We start from the raw sequence: 17849 nt of genomic DNA, 5'->3' as shown, positions 1-17849 counted from the left end.
GCGTAAATCATATAAAAAAAGTTTTGTTTTTGGTATTTAAATTATAATTTCAGATTTATAATTATGATAATTTGATATTATAATTGTAGATATGAACATAATTTTCATATTTAATATTATCATTAAAAGTTATGACTTTTAAGCTTAAAGCATGGGTTTTTATAAGTTTTAATACATATTTAACCTAGGGTTTTGCATGGAAATTAATTAGGGCTAAAGCATGTTCGTTTAAGGTCATGATGCACTTTTAAGTTCATAATAGTTGTTGGAAGTTTATTAAAGTACAAGTAATAATTAGTGTATTATTTGCTACATGAGGAAGGTTTGATTAGGTGATCATTTGGGAAAAGTGACACCTTTGTTAGCATACTCAAGATACGTACATATTTAACAAAGTGCTTTATGTATATAGTATCATAAATAAGAACTTATTTGATCTTGTAGTATCATGTCATAGACATGATGCAGTTATTATTTGATTTTAAGATATGTATTGAGATTCATGTTTTAATATGTGATCATATATCTAATAGTGCATGTTTGTCATATTTTATTATGCAACCATGCAATGTGAATTCTTTATGTTGTAATTCATGCTAAAGAAAGTTAATTATTTACATGTTATTTATACTCCATGTAAAAAGAATAGTTGACTCCTCATGTAATCTTGAGTTGAGATAGAAGTGAATATATGTCAATATGACATAAATGAATAGTCAACCTGCTCATAGTCAGGTTGTACTAAATAGGCAAGGGAAGTTAAACGGCAAGCTAGGTCTTTGTCCACTAAGTGAAGAAATATTTTAAAGGAAATGTTTGTTGTATGCTTGTTATCATTTGGGATGGTAAATTAAATGGATATCCAATTACCCAATCCACCCGCAATTATTAAATAGATGGATACGAGAACTAAATGGATGACATGCGGGTGACGGAACGAAGCGGGTGGTGGATCGGGCCGGATACGGCTGACCCTCACTCCATTGGTTTAAAATATTTTCACCCAAATTTAAATAAAAATAATATGTACTCAAGTAAATATTTTAAATTTTTGTTGCAATTTATTTTTTTCGAAGCATTTGTTGTTATTTTTTTATACAAATAATATTTTATTGATGAAAATGACTATATATTATAGTTGATGTAATTTTTAAAAAATAAATCAATAATCCGTTATTCACCCGATCCACCCCTTTCACCTGCGGATGGCGGATGGGTGGATGTGGATGATGGGTTAAGTGGGTGATGGATGGATCGGATTGATAAACGGGTGGATGCGGGTGAAGCTCCACCCGACTCGAATCCGATCCATTGCCATCCCTAGACTTATGATCGACTTATTAACTTAAGTAAGCAACATGATAAAAACTAAAACTCTTGAAACGTATATCCTAGAGTATTGAACATATGGGGGGAGTAAATGGTAGCAACTCATGACTTTAGTTGCGGTTCATGATGCTGCACCATTTATTATGCGTTAGAATTCCGTCACAGATACGTGACACCGATATCTCATAATAGTTCGGTAGCTCCATTCCTAGTCTCATGTAGACACCGATATACAAGAAACTCGTTTTCTTGATCCAATCGGAGAATTTCATATTCCAATAGTAGAAATGGAGAACGTTTGATTTAATAGCAAGTCAAGAGTAAGTCAACAATATTATTTATTTATTCAATGATTGTTACGAACCTTGAATTGTCAAGGAAGTAAAGTTGTTTTATGAGAGCGAAGTTACAGTATTACAAGTAAAGTATGTTAGTAGCATTTCGATTTCATGTATATATTTAACTTTGCTGATTCATGCTTTCTTGTTAGTTTTGGTCATGGCCTATTCATTGTTGACCATGTAACGACCGATATTTTACACTTGTAAGTATGGTGATCAATCATCAAGTGTCATGAAGGAGGAAACATTGCATGTTGCATTCATCATTCGGGATTTAAGTGTTGAGTGTTCATTTTACGGATTGAATTATTTTAATTCAAGTTAAATTCATTTAATGGTTGGATTCTTAAATGTTTTAAACAAGTTGGTTGTAAGTTTTGTGGGCCTTAATGTTCCAGTTTGTGACTTTTATTTAAAGTTTGACTTTTCAAAGTTAGTCATTATAGTTAGTTCCGCTGCAAAATTCTGATACACGCCTTAACCTTTATCATGGTGGCGATAATACTTTGAGTAGTTCCTTTAATGATAATAATCAAGAATTTTTTTTGTAAAAGTAAGGAGTTACTAGGGTACGTGTTACGATCTTAATGATATTGAACATCTTATCACCAATATCATTAAAAATGAAATTTTATCAACTCATATTTCTAGACTCTTACGACTTTACAAGATGGAGATATATCAAAGAATGGGATCAATATAATGATTGTTAAAGAAGCCTACGACGCTCTCACACACACAAATATTTTCACCCTGCTCCGATAATGAAAGTAATATTCACCTGTTTAGAGATTATTCAGCTATTTATCGTTGTATGGAATATGATTTTTTTTAAAATCACTTTGCCTAAAATGAAAGAGGACCATCTATAAAACATCAATTATGATTCATACAAATGCTCATCTATATTTTATGTTATAAGTGAACTCTGAAAGTCATTATGGTAAATGACCTTTTGGGTGTCCCCTTATATAATAGTCTACAATACCTTCTGTAGGCACGCAATTTGTTAATGCATGTGCCACGTTGGATATTATTCGAGTCAAAAGTCAAAATATTGATTATGTAATTATTTGACGGTTAACAAAATTAATTAATTTGGGTGCATAAATTAATTTGGCCCATTTTAGTTATTTTAATCAAACTCGGGTATGTTTAATGGTTAAACCTAACAAAATAGGTAAAACTATAATAAAAATTCAAGAAGCCCAAAACATATAAAACCCTAAAAGTTCAACTCACTCCTATAAAGAGGAGTTTCCTGCATCATTTGTGAGAGGAGGAGAAAACGGACGGCAAACCTAAAACTCTCAAGTATTCTCCATGCCGGTCAAGTCCTATAAAACTCTCTCCCTAGAAGAAGAACAACAAGCATTCAAATTGACGTGCCGTTCCATTCTAGAAGATCAACCTTGGACGAGATCAAGCTCGAAGGCCCTTATTCAAGAAGATCAAACCTGTTCATGAGCAACACCAAAATCAACATCAAACCATCCTGGTGGAAGAAGAACAACAAGCATACAAAACCGGTATGCCGTTTTATTCTACATCAACATTCTTGAACGAGATCAAGCACGAAGGCCCTCATTGAAGTATAAATCAAATCAATCCGTGAACCAAATCAAACAAGTCCGTGAGCGAAGACAAATTCAAAGTGGAGATTGAATCAGAGGAGCAAATATTAGAGATTGTACCCCAAAATTACACAAATTAATTAATAAAATATATTTTATTCACGTTATTTTAAGTTTATTATTTTACAGACTTGAAATTTGTGTTTACACCTTCACTCACAATTCAAATTTTATTAAACAAAGAAAATAATAATTAATGTCGATATTTAGGGAAATGTTATGCAAATTTTCAACTTGTGTTATTTTCGTAAGGAAAGTGATCTGATTGGAAAAAAAGTAAAAGCAAGATTATTTAGTGATAGCGATTATTCGGGTAAAAGATTCAAATAATACATATAGTATTCACTTTTCAAGATTAAGATAAATACGAAGTACTAAAATTTATCAAATTATACACTAAAGATTTAGAATTCACTTTTCGAGATCAGTGGCAAACAATACGAGTATTAATCATGCACTGGAGATGTAGAAAAAAAACTTACATTTACTCGGCAAAAGACTAACGTAAGATCAACAAAAAGTATAGTAATAAGGTTGATTAATAATGTTGGTAAAATAATACTTGGACGAAGATAATGATTAAGGTATGCAAGATCCAAGGTCGTAATGGAGGGATAATATACTCCATTTCGATCTATGATCGAAACTAATATCTAATATTTTAAAGGGAAAATTAATTACTCCGTATCTGATTTGGTTTAATACGTTATTGTATGGACTAAACATAATTGATAGAAGTGGTAATTTGAGAGTAATAATATTGTGTGACCTTGCATAACATGCACATTTTAGGCTCCTTAACTACTGAAATAAAGTCAGCATTTAACATCTTTCAGTCTACTATAACTAAATATTCTTCTGATTTAATTATCTCATATTTATTTAAATTAAAAGGAAATTTTTTTATGTTTATGCAGCTTAATGAATGTAATCGGGTCATGGAAAAAAGTATTTTCAACCTTCGCAACCAAACCTTTTTCGTGGGGTGGTATACAGTTATCGTACACCAATTGAATATTTTATTCCAAAACATTCATATAAAGTTGGAGTAGTTATGTCCTGCAAATCGATTAGGCGGAGGAGTGCACATGATTTGTCAAGTGATTGAGAGTAAAATAAAATAAAAAAAAAAAGTAAAACACACTAGTTTTTATGTTTATTTTTTTTGTTTTGGTACTGCAATTTAGATTTTTTGGCATGTTATTGCATTAGTATTACATTGTTTCACTACTCATATATTTTGATTCATGATATCATGTCTAATTTTTCTTTAGATAAACTTTTTGAACAAATTTTCTTGCACATTGTTTGTGGTGATTAGTTGTAATAACACATTTTTTTTTGGGGGGGGGGGGTTCATTGGTGGCCATCTTGTTTTGAAAATTCTCAATGTAATAATTGTTTTGCCAAGTTCTCTCAAATAACATTGCTTTTTAAAATTTTCTCTACTATAGCAATATTTTTATAATTAGTAGCTAATTAAACTAATTATTAAAAATTAATTAAAAGAAAAAGGGAATTTCATTAACTCCTCCCGTCTTCTTGTTGTAAAGTGTAAACCATGGATCCAATCCGTTATACCTACATCATTCACAAACTTGCGACAACAAAAGCACAAACCTCCGGCAAAATCTATTCAATCCGCAACAATTTAACTAGGATTTTGAAGAATTGTGGCGAAATTAATGATGACAAAACCTTCCCAGCGCGTGAATGTAAGGTACACGTAACAAGGTATTGAAGAACCATACTCACACAACTCTTCCTTCCTCCATTTCCGATTTCCGGTGTTGTTTTCTCCATCAGTGGTGGTGTTCTTCACCATTTGATCTCACCGCTGGTGGAGCTTGTTTGGTGGTTCTGACACTATTAGACTCATGAAGGAATTGTTCTTGTTAATGGTAGTCGGAGAAGGAGACCGTGGTGGTTTGTTTGCGTCGTGAATTCTCGCCGTTGATGGGGTCGATTTTGCGGTGACTAGAGAAGTTTAAACCTCTGTTGCATTCGTTTTTTGGCTGGGGGAGGTACGTGATGGAATGACTTGTTTTATGATTATGGTGGTGATTGTTGATTGATGAAGTGATGCGAAGAGGTGAAGCTTGTTGAAGAAGAATAAAAAGAAGTAGGGGAAGTACGCTTCTTTAGGTGATGCGTTTTTGTAAAAATCCAATTTATTCCTAATTTATCCAGGGTCAAAGTGGGTCAAATAGCCATCTTTTGATTTTCGTTTTTTTGGTACAAAATTAGGCTAGCTAGGTTAATAAATTAGGTGTTACTTACAAGAATAATATTACTATGGAAAAACTTTTAAAAACTAATGTCTTCGAAGATAAATTGGCAAAAATTTTGTTACCATTGAAAATTTGTAAAAGTTCATGGCTACCAAAAAGAAAATTCCCCCTTTCTTAATTACTCCCGCACGCATCAGACTAGTATTATGCCAAATATAGTGTTAACTTTAGTGGCTATTTTTTGCGTAGTTTTGGAATAATTAAGTCTTTTCGTTGTTGTTCGTGAATCGTAGCTAGTGTTACTATAACCAAATGGTACCGAGTCTACTGACCTTTCAGTGGAAATGTCGGGCATATATTTATGAAATTATGGGCACATGTAGTGAAATAAGGAAGATTGTTAGCACACTAGTAGAAAAAACCCCTGTTGCAACCCCCTTGTTGCAGCGTACATGTGTTAATACGCTTCAACAACCAGTCGGTCAACGCGGGTCAAACCCTTTAAAGGGTTATTGCAGCGTACAATTTAATTGTTCCCTGCAAAAAAGTTTGTTGCAGCGTACATTTTAAAAGCCCGCTGCAATAGCTCGTTTTTGTTGCAGCGTACTTGTTAAAGCCCCCTGCAATAACCCGGGTAAAAAAAAATTCGCTGCAATATTCGTTGAAACTAATTCAAAACAAATTAAGCATCTCTCACTCTCAACTCCCTTCTTCTCCCTTAACTTTCCCTGCGTCATCCCCTCAAAAAAAAACCCTTTCTCTTCTTCGGTGGTTCTAGCCTCCTCGCCAGAGGCCACCTATTAGCTTGCTCGGCCGTTGGTTCCAAGGAAAAACTTAGCTTGCTCGCGCCGGTGGTTTCAAGAAAGAAAGTTGCTCGCGTCCTATTTTCCGTCAACCTCTTCGCCGCGGCTACCTGTCCCCTCTTTTAGGTTTGCTCGATTCGTTTACCTGATTTTTGTTTTAAGAATTAGGGTTTTAAAAATCAGATCCTAAAGTGACGCGCCAAATTTAGAAGCGAGAGAGAAAGAGATTTAATGGAAAAGGGAATTGGGGAAGAAAAGGGTTTGGGTTGGCGCAGAGATGCCCATCGTCTAACTCGAATAAATGCACATGAATTCGACACCGGGAAGAAATCCAGGTACAGTTTTTATCATCATTCTGCCTTTTGATTTCGATTCCAATTTCACAACTAGGTTTTGGTATTGTAGATGTCGAGTTGCAATTTCTAATCAATTGGAATTGCGGAACTTGATTTTGGTGGATTCATACATTTAATTTTTTTTGTTTGTTTGAGTCCTATTCTTGATGTGCGGAAAAGGAAGGCGGTTCGATTGAGCAAAGATGTCGACTCCAAACGTCTCCAAATTAACAATGGGTAAAATTTTCTCTTAAGCACCTTAATTTATGCACAATTTCAGTTTTCTTTGTTGTTGTTGTTGTTGCTGCGAATTTGAACATCATTAACTGGGTTTTTCCATTAAGTAATGATAAAGTGTGAGCTACTGTATAATTGAGTTGGTTATGCTTGTGAATTTGTTTGTTTTGATTGAATTTAAAGCCTTTTATGTGGGGGGGATTGGCAAAGGAACCATGGGTCAGCTTTTAATTGGGGATTCAGTTCATAGATTCGATTGTATGGTTTGGTTAATAGAGGATCTCATTTTCATGTGTTATTTTTCCTATGCTAAGAAACTCCTGAGCAAAGATAATTACATGTTGCAACCAGTTACTGTGTAGAAAAGCAAGGAATTCTGGAAATCAAATATATAAAATTTTTTTGTAATTGGTTCCATTAGATAGTTGGATTTCATTGTTCTGCATTCTAATGCCAATCTTTTCCTCCATTTATGTGATATTTTTGTTTATTTGGTAGTCTGTGTATCATGAATGTAATCATTGTTTATTATAAGACGACTAGTAATTTGATTTCTTCCACAAGTATATTTGGTGTGGTCTTATTAGATGTGGGATTGGATAATGAAACATGAGCCGGTGGTTTCAAGAAAGAAAGTTGCTCGCGTCCTATTTTCCGTCAACCTCTTCGCCGCGGCTACCTGTCCCCTCTTTTAGGTTTGCTCGATTCGTTTACCTGATTTTTGTTTTAAGAATTAGGGTTTTTCAATTCGTTTTTAGGGTTCTTTGCGTTTGTTCAATTCTTTTTTAGGGTTTGTTCAATTCGTTTCTTCAATTCATTTTTTCAATTCGTTTTTAGGGTTCAATTCGTTTGTTCAATTCGTTTTTAGGGTTTGTTCAATTTGTTTTTACGGTTTGTTTAATTTGTTTGTTCAATTCGTTTGTCCAGTCACTGTAGCTAGGCCTAACATGGTAGGAGTATGTGAGAGACACTGACAAAATAAATCAATGTAACAATGCAACTATTTTCTATGCGCATCCTCTGCTAGATTTTCCTGTATATAGACTTAGTGAGGTAGTGTACAGTTGTTGTCACTGACTCATTGGTTTGGCTTAACTTCCCTTGCTTTATTCCAAATCATGTTTTGATGACGAGTTCTGGTCTTCCCGTTATGATTATATTTTGGCCTTCATCTCTGTTCCACATTACAAGCTTTTTGCTTAAAAGACATCCTAATTTGAAAGTGTAACAATTTTTTTCATGAAAGTACTATTCTTAGAGGTCGTACCCAGTTATTCTCATAAAGTTGTGAGATCTCGGTAGAGTCCAAGAAGTCAATGATCTCTTTGCAACTACCATTTTTCCATATGATATGTAAGGTCGGTTATTAGTTTGTTGTAGTGTAGATTCCGGGTGATAATCATTCTTGCTTGTGAGTATAATTTTTAGGTCAGCATAGCTTCTTCATCCCTGAAAATAAATCATTCGTGATAGCCTCAATCTCAAAATAGTATAATCCCCCCCCCCATTTGTATATATGTTTTAAGTTTTTAACAGAAGATTGATTAGTTAATTCGGCTTTGGTAGGCTGTCGTTCATAGAGCTAAGAACTCAAAATATTCAGCTGATGAGGATATGGAGGAGACAGATGTTAAAGATCCAAATTTAAAGCAATCTCTGGAGTCTGCTACTTCTCAGATTAGCCAGCTAGCTCTTTCTAATAGTCCTACTGGTAAATCTTCACTGAATTCTATTGTGGGATCAGATACGGCCAATGCAGGTGTAGATATTGACTTTTTGACTTTTTATGTCTGTACATTGATGATCTGCATGCAGGTGTTGCCAATCTTGCAGCTGTTTTTCTGTTCCCGCTTTTCATAAATTATTTTCAGATGGGTGTCACTGGAGCAGCCACTGCCACCGTTGTGTCTCAGTATGCACTTTCTTCCTGAAGTCTGTTAGTCGGCTTTCTTTTAACTATATTGGTAATCATGCTGCTTGTTTGTGCTCCAGATACATAGGTAGCTTCTTGATGATTTGGTTTCTTAGCAAGAGAGTAATATTATTACCTCCAAAATTTGGAGATCTGAAGTTTGGGGTCTATTTAAAATCTGGTGAGTGTCAGAGAAATGTTTATGGTTATTTTCTGTTTTTGATTCTTTATCCAACACATTGATTTTAATAACCTTCTACTTAATAATCACCATTACAAACTTCTTAAATTAGTCTGCTTAAGTGGCCATTGTTTGTACCTACTTAAAGTGTTACTCGTACATGTTTGGATTGCCGTCTGTTTCCTTATGTTTACCTTTTTTCCAGGTGGATTTCTGATTGGAAGAACTGTGGCTGTTTTGATAACTATGACGATTGGGACCTCGATGGCTGCTCGTCAAGGTCCTCTAGCTATGGCTGCTCATCAAATCTGTATGCAAGTGTGGTTGGCTGTCTCTCTTTTAACTGATGGATTGGCCGCATCTGGTCAGGTATGAGCTTTCATCTAACTAGGAGGTTCGATATCCAGGCTATAGGTTTTTCAGGCATCTAGACTACCTCTATTCTACAGTGCTTGTCCATTATGATTTATGATTATCACAAAAGTTGAAGATTGTGAATAATGTGTGGGTTTTAACCAAATAGGAAAAGCTTCTTGGATTAATAAGCATTTGTTGTTGTCCAAAGATCCTGATTTGTGAACAATAAACCAAATAGGAAAAGCTACATATTTTCTCAGAGTATTACACTTATTACATGTTTAATATGAATAGTTTTAACTTTCTAACACTCATTCCAATCTACTTATGCAAATTTAAGGCTTGTTTGGTCGTTATAGGTCATATTAGGCTAAAATGAGGCTTTTTTGCTCCCAAATATGAAATAAAGAACCTTAGGACTCATTTTAAACATATTAAATGTTTTATATGATTAGTTTTAACTTTACAAGACTTAATCCAATCTATTTATGCACATTCATGACTTCTTTGGCCGTTATAGGTCATATTTAGGCTAAAATGACATTTTCGCTCCCAACTTTGATCTAACGAACTTAAAAACTAATTTCAAACTTATTACATGATTCATATGATTATTTTTAACTTTTTAAGACTCAATCCTATCTATTATGCACATTTGAGACTTGTTTGGTCGTTATAGGTCCCAACTATGAACCAAAGAACCTAAGGACTCATTTTAAACTTACTAAATGTTTTATATGCTTATTTTTAACTTTCTAGGACTCATTCCAATCCATTTATGCACATTTAAGGCTCATTGTGTCGTTATGGGTAATATTTAGGCTAAAATGACATTTTCGCTCCCAACTTTGAACTTAAGAACCTAATGACTCATTTTAAACTTATTATATGATAAATATGCTTAGTTTTAAGTTTCTAAGACTTATTCTAATCTACTTATACCCATTTAATGCTTGTTTGATCGTTATAGGTCATATTTAGGATAAAATAAGGCATTTTCGATCCCAACTTTAAAATAAAGAACCTAAGGACTTATTTTAAACTTATTACATGTTTAATATGCTTAGTTTTAAGTTTCTAAGACTTATTCTAACTACTTATACACATTTAAGGCTTGTTTGGTCGTTATATGACATATTTAGGCTAAAATGACATTTTCGCTCCCAACTATGAACCAAAGAACCTAAGGACTCATTTTAAACTTACTAAATGTTTTATATGCTTATTTTTAACTTTCTAGGACTCATTCCAATCCATTTATGCACATTTAAGGCTCATTGTGTCGTTTTAGGTCATATTTAGGCTAAAATGACATTTTCGCTCCCAACTTTGAACTTAAGAACCTAAGGACTCATTTTTAAATTATTATATGATTAATAAGCTTAGTTTTGAGTTTCTAGGACTTATTCTAATCTACTTATACCCATTTAATGCTTGTTTGATCGTTCTAGGTCATATCTAGGCTAAAATAAGGCATTTTTGCTCCCAACTTTAAAATAAAGAACCTAAGGACTCATTTAAAACTTATTACATGTTTAATATGCATAATTTTAACGATCTAAGACTCGTTCCAATCTATTTATGCACCTATAGGCTCATTGGGTCGTTATAGGTCATATTTAGGCTAAAATGAGCATTTTCTCTCCCAAATTTGAAATAAAGAACCTAAGGACTCATTTTAAACCTTTTAAATGATTAATATACTTAGCTTTAAGTTTCCAAGACTCGTTCCAATCTATTTATGCACATTTAAGGTTCATTGGGTCGTTATAGGTCTTATTTAGGCTGGATTGACATTTTCGCTCCCAACTTTGAACTAAAGAACCTAATGACTCATTTTAAACTTTTTACATGTTTAATATGCATAGTTTTAACTTTCTAAGACTCATTCGAATCTATTAATGCACATTTAAGGCTCATTGGTTCGTTATAGGTCATATTTAGGCTAAAATGATATTTTCGCTCCCAAATTTGAACTCAAGAACCTAAGGACTTATTTTAAACTTTGTACATGATTAATATGCTTAGTTTGAAGTTTCCAAGACTTATTCCAATCTATTTATGCACATTTAAGGTTTGTTTGGTCGTTATTGGCCATATTTAGGCTAAAATGAGTATTTTCTCTCCCAAATTTGAAATAAAGAACCTAAGGACTCATTTTAAACCTTTTAAATGATTAATATACTTAGCTTTAAGTTTCCAAGACTCGTTCCAATCTATTTATGCACATTTAAGGTTCATTGGGTCGTTATAGGTCTTATTTAGGCTGGATTGACATTTTCGCTCCCAACTTTGAACTAAAGAACCTAATGACTCATTTTAAACTTTTTACATGTTTAATATGCATAGTTTTAACTTTCTAAGACTCATTCCAATCTATTTACGCACATTTAAGGCTCATTGGGTCGTTATAGGTTTTATTTAGGCTAAAATGACATTTTCGCTCCCAAATATGAGCTACATAACCTAAGAATTCATTTTATACCTTTTACATGATTAATATGCTTAGCTTTAAGTTTCCAAGACTATTAGGACATTGTTATTAGTTGCTTGAATGTTAAAGTGTGATATTTAATTTGAATTTAATCTAATGCTTAGTTGAAATTTCTGTTTTTGTAAAGGTCTACACTCCGAGGAATGCGCCTATACTAGTGAGGAAATTGATGTGGTTCGTGAGCAACGGGCTAAGTGTTTTACCCGCAAGTATTTACTATTGGCTTGAGCGCGCTTGATCGAGGTGGTTTAGTTGTTATAGAACAATCGTTTTCATTAAAATGTATGCGTACATTGAAATTGGAACGTATATTTGAATGTAGTACGTGCACTTTGGTTTTGGGATATATATATGTATACAAAACACCAGTTATTATTTTTTATATTTGTTCTACAGGTTGCGATATTTTATTTATTGTTGTTGACAGGTTCCTATATTTGGTGCAAGACACCCTAGGTATAGATAAATAAAACTAAAATTTTCCCGCCAAAAGCACAGCTTTGTTGCAGGGGGCATATACTTGTTCGCTGCAACAAGTGTGTAAAATTAGGCAAAAATCAAGACTTGTTGCAGCGTACAAAATGATGTACGCTGCAACAGACTGGTTTGTTGCAGCGGGCTTTTATTTGTACGCTGCAACAAACTGGTTTGTTGCAGCGTACAAATAAAAGCCCGCTGCAACAAACCAGTCTGTTGCAGCGTACATCATTTTGTACGCTGCAACAAGTCTTGATTTTTGCCTAATTTTACACACTTGTTGCAGCGTACATGCAAATGTACGCTGCAAAAAAGTACTTTTCGCAGCGTACATTGTACGCTGCAACAAGTCAATACTTGTTGCAGGCCCCCCAGTTGCAGCATACGATGTACGCTGCAACAGGGGTCTAAAAGCCCGCTGCAACAAGGGTTTTTTCTACTAGTGGCATCAAAAATAAACAAGGAAGAATGTTCTAAGAAAGTTGCCCATATAATGAATTATTTAAGATTAAAGTATCACAAATTCTTATTTAAAGTTGGTGTACAATAAATATTGTACATCGGAGTAAAAGTTAACTCAAAATGTTTTGTAAGGCAAATTTCAAGTCTGCAAAACAAGAGAATCAAAATATGTGAACACCATAATTTTATTGATTTTTGATGTATTTGGTCACAATCTCTAATGTTTACTCCTCTTATTCGATTTCCACGTTAAATTTGACTTGGCTCACAGACTTATTTGATTTGGTTCACGGACTGATTTGATTTGTACTTGAAATAGGGCCTTCCGATTTGATCTCGTTCAAGAATTAGGATGCAAAATAGAACGACACGTCAGTTTTGTATGCTTGTTGTGTTTCTTCCACCATGATGATTTGATGTCGATTTGTGTTGCTCACGAACGGATTTGATCCTCTTGAATAAGAGCCTTTGGGCTTAATCTCGTCCAATATTGATCTTCTAGAATGGAACGGCACGTCGATTTGAATGCCTTTTGTCCATCTTCTAGGGAGAGAATTTGATTTGACTTGAATGGCAAAGAGAGTATTTGAGAGTTAAACTTTGTTGTCTGTTTTCACCTCCTTGGTAAATGAACTGGAGTACTCTATTATAGAGTTAGAGAACCTCTAGGATTTTCAATGTGCTTTGGGATTTTTAAGTTGGACTTATCAATCACGACTCATTAAATAGTTTTAACTTTTTTTTTTTGGGTTTTAACCATTAAAATAAACGAGTTCAATAAAAATAACTAAAATGGGCTAAATCATTTTGGTCACCCAAATTAATTAAATTTAATTGACCGTCAAATATATAACAAGTCAATATTTTGACCTTTGACTCTAATAATATCCGATGTGGCACATTTACAAATTTTCCGTGCCTACAAGGCTACAATGTTTAAAAGTTACCCCTGTGTAATGTCAAAGTTATCCTTCCAAAAATTTACTTTTACACTTATATAAAAACTATCCTTTCAAAAAATAAATAATAATAATGTATAAAGGTAACCAAACCATTTTAATGTTTATTCATCAATTTTTCTATAATATAAAAGTTAATTAAAACACATTAAAAATTATCCCGATGTACAATAATTTATTTGTACACCTTGTACGTACAAGACCTTTTGTTAAAATATACTCCGTGTTTGTGATTAGAATAATACTCCCTCCGTCCCGGAATACTTGACCTGTTTCTAAAAATGGAAATATTCTAACAATATTATATTATTTCTCACTCCACCCCTATTAACCCACCTACCCTCTACTCCATACAAAAAATAATTAAAAATTCAACCCCTACTCTCCCCAACCCCACCCCTTTACATATTTTCCACTAACTACATTAAAATAATACCCCATTATTAACTACTACCTATTAAATTAAATAAGTCAATTCAAGTCCCTTAAACTCTGTGCCGGTCAAACCGGGTCGAGTATTCCGGGACGGAGGGAGTAATACTGTAATAGTTAAGATTTTTTTTTTGTTAATTATTCCCAAATAAAAATGGCTTGTTGAACCCATATAGTTATATTTGTTGAGGTTTTCAGAAAGTGACTCGTGATCAAATTAGAATATAATAATTTTTTTTAGTACTAATGCAAAGTATGTCGGTACCATAACGCGAGTGACTCATATTAATAATACTCAATATTAGACTAAGCCACTAATCAATATTAATACCAAATTAATAAGTACCAATAAAATCACTTTTTTCCAATTACCATAGAAATAAATTGAGTAGAAGAAATAAGGCAAATTTGCTAAAAGGGACCTTTTATAGTCCCAAATTTGCGAGAAATGACCTTTTTAAAAAAAAAAGTTGTGAAAACACACTTAAACGTAAAAATTATTTGCAAAAGACAAAAAAATGAGACTTTCCGGCGTTGACTCGTATTTTCCGACGGTTGACTACCACGTGAGGCTCACGTATTCCAACTGATTGCTATTTAAACCCATTTCTGGCATTTCATTCTTGTTAAGTTGCTGCTGCCTGCTGAAAATGGCTCCTCCTTCTTCAACTACGGGTTCTGGTAATGGTTCTAGTTTTGCAGTCAATATAATGGAGTCGTTCCACATTTCCCCACAACAACCTTCCACCACAAATTCACATTCTGTCCTTCTCACTTTCTTTGACATTCCTCCGCTTCAATATCCTCCGCTCCAACCTCTCTTCTTCTTTCAACTTCCATCTACACCCCATTCTTCTTCTTCTTCTTTCAACCACAACTTGTACTTGGAGTTTAGCTCCACCATCCTCCCTAGGCTCAAACACTCCCTCGCTTCTGCCTTGCAATATTACTTTCCCTTTGCTGGAAAACTCACCACTACTACCCATACTATCCCGAACAACCTAGTTTTCTCGACAGACTCATCAGATTCTGTTGAGTTGACTGTTGCTATGTCTGATGCTGATTTTAATGGTTTTGCAGCTTTCTACGAAGGTCTCCTCATCTTTTCCAACAATTGGTTCCCTCCTTAATTGCCAAATATTGAATCCTCCAACCTCACTACTTTCCCTGCTCCTTTTTTAGCTATTCAGATCACATTCTTCCCCACATCTTCTCCTGGTTTCTCCATTGGCTTTGCTAGCAGCAACATAAAAATGTAGCAGCAACATAAAAATGTAGACTTGTTTTCTCAATCAAAGCCACGAGCTCCAAGCTCGTCAATGACTTCTCTTCTATGTTCTTGCTTACTTCTTTCCTCCTAAATTCACAAATTCAACATAATATAAGAGCGGGAACGATCCCAACTCTTCAATTCTGTATTAAACTTCCGTCCGAATCAAATTACAAATCTTTCCCAAATTTTCCCTGCTTTAAAATGTTCTCAAATTGGGTCATAAATTCGATAGATAAGGGTTTTAATCTGCCCTGATAACTTCTGGTTTTACTCACCGATCATTATTTTTTAATCTTGAATCAAGTAATTGTTGATTCTTGAATTCCCCTTTAGGGTTCTTCTTCGTCAGCATTTTCTGCGATGGCGTTTGGTCTGAGTTTCTTTTGAGTAGGTTTAACTGGTATGTAATTTGTTGATGCTCTTGGAACTCCTGATCTTAGAGCAAAAATGCATGTCATTGTTGATGAATTTTTTAGAGTGTTAGGTTTTGGAGGAAGAAGAACAATAGGGGGAAGAAACTAGGAAAAGGGGTGTAAATAGCAATCAGATGGAGCACGTGAGCCTCACGTGGTAGTCAACCACCGGAAAATACTAGTCAATGCCGGAAAATCTCATTTTTTTTTGTCTTTCGCTAATAATTTTACGTTTAGGTGTGTTTTTACAATTTTTTTTAAAAGGTCATTCTCGCAAATTTAGGACTATAAAAAGCGCAATTTGGATGGTGCAGGCGTGTGCACGTAGCTCTAGGTGCACCGGGATTAAAATGACCAACATTAAACACAAAACGCGCGTTTTCATTAAATTCCCAGAAAAAAGAACAATGCCCTTGAACAAAAGAACACCCCTGAACAAAAGAACATTAAAGGCTCTGTTCTTTTCAGTTATGTTTATCGCGTTTTTATTTGATTTTTGTTATTTTTGCGATATATATTCTTCTGGGTTTTATGTTTTGAATTCAAACTGTGAAGAGGAGAGAGAAAGTCTAGGTTTTCTAAAATGGGTTTTAGAGAGAGAAATTAATGAAAATCCCCAAAAATTCGTTGATTTTTCTGCTTCAACATCAAATTAAATTGATTCTTCTTCTTCAAATCTGAATTCTACAGCTGATAATCAGATTTTGGGAGGTAAATTTTCAATTTTGTAATAACAAATGGCATGTTTTGATGATTTTGATTTTGTAATAGTTGTGTTTTTGATGATTTTGACTATTTTGATTTTGTAATAATCGTGTTTTGATGAATTTGATGATTTTAATGAATCAAATTATGTAATAACACGCTGATTTCGTTGAAATCGTTGGTTTTGAAGATTTTGATTATGTAATTACGATTTTTTCCAGAAAAGAACAGTTTTACGTATTAAAAGAACATATGCTCGAATGAAAAGAACAGTTACATTATGCTCGTATTAAAATAACAGTTTCATTATAGTAGAAAAATAGACCATTTGCGTTTCATAATTTGTTCTTTTATTTTATTGTGTTCTTCTTTTTTATTATTTTCAATTTTATTTGCATTTCATAACTTGTTCTTTTTATTTTATTGTGTTATTTTTCTTGTTACTTTTTATTTATCCTTTGTTATTTTGATTGCGTTCTTGTTCTTGTTTTTATACATATTAACCTATTATTTTTTCAGATATTATGAATAATGTGCTTGATAATTCATAACAGAATGATGAAAATGATGATTCCGAATCATATGTTATTGTGGGACAAAGTACTTGACTTGTTCTTTTAGTCTCTATATTTGTTCTTTAAGACTTTTCATTTGTTCTTTTCATAATACTCTGTTAAAAGAACAAAATAAAAACACGTGCACGGTTCTCATTATGCACTCCTTTAACAATTTTTCTTTTCTCCTTCTCTGTTCTTCAATTCTTTGATTTTACTTCCTATTTGTTCATTTTCTATTTTTCAGCAACTATATATATAATAATTGTACTTATGAGTCATAACCATTAGTCATTTTAGAAATACATTTTAGAGAGAGAGAGAGAGGGGAGAGGATTTATATTCTCTCAACATAAGAGAGATTTTTCGAGAGAGAAAGAGTGAGATGGTAAATGAAAGAGTAAAAAAATACATTTTCTCCTTATTCTCTCTCTAAAATTCCTTCTGAATGTTTCTCGTTTGTTGAAAATGAGTGAATTAAGAAAAACACTAGTTCAATGTTGATGCTCCTGATAAATGTTGATCAAGTGTTTAAGGTACGTTTCCTTGTTTTTTCATCTAATGTTCTTTTCGGATTGTTATGTTCTTTTTCACAACTTTATTTTTACTGTGTCATCAACATAGTTTGTTCTTTTATATCAACGTACATAGATTGTTAAAAAAGAACATATAATGGTTTGAAAAGAACAAATAACACTTAAAAAAGAACATAGTCTGATT

At 33.4% G+C, this 17849-nt stretch overlaps 1 protein-coding gene across 1 annotated transcript; it reads left to right on the top strand.

Annotated features, from left to right (window-relative positions):
• The first annotated feature begins 7338 nt into the window (after nucleotides 1–7338).
• On the top strand, nucleotides 7339–12191 carry LOC130466077 (protein DETOXIFICATION 45, chloroplastic-like). Its single transcript, XM_056834811.1, has 6 exons — nucleotides 7339–7605; nucleotides 8477–8621; nucleotides 8726–8822; nucleotides 8903–9003; nucleotides 9209–9372; nucleotides 11982–12191. Exons 2-6 carry the CDS (start codon nucleotides 8525–8527, stop codon nucleotides 12090–12092), a joined length of 570 nt encoding a protein of 189 aa, XP_056690789.1. The 5' UTR covers nucleotides 7339–7605; nucleotides 8477–8524; the 3' UTR covers nucleotides 12093–12191.
• The last annotated feature ends 5658 nt before the right edge of the window (nucleotides 12192–17849 follow it).

Source organism: Spinacia oleracea, chromosome 1, assembly GCF_020520425.1.
Source record: "Spinacia oleracea cultivar Varoflay chromosome 1, BTI_SOV_V1, whole genome shotgun sequence".
Taxonomy (NCBI): Eukaryota; Viridiplantae; Streptophyta; class Magnoliopsida; order Caryophyllales; family Amaranthaceae; genus Spinacia; species Spinacia oleracea.
The sequence above is the reverse complement of the archived record's forward strand: the minus strand, read 5'-3'. Positions and strand labels throughout refer to the sequence as shown.

What these genes read in the sequence shown, in the direction of transcription:
- LOC130466077 (XM_056834811.1), top strand. Translation starts at nt 8,525, where the DNA reads ATGGAGGAGACAGATGTTAAAGATCCAAATTTAAAGCAATCTCTGGAG. An exon ending in TCTTTCTAATAGTCCTACTG is followed by an intron (nt 8,622 to 8,725) that starts GTAAATCTTCAC and finishes ATCTGCATGCAG; the next exon opens with GTGTTGCCAATCTTGCAGCT. An exon ending in GATTGGCCGCATCTGGTCAG is followed by an intron (nt 9,373 to 11,981) that starts GTATGAGCTTTC and finishes GTTTTTGTAAAG; the next exon opens with GTCTACACTCCGAGGAATGC.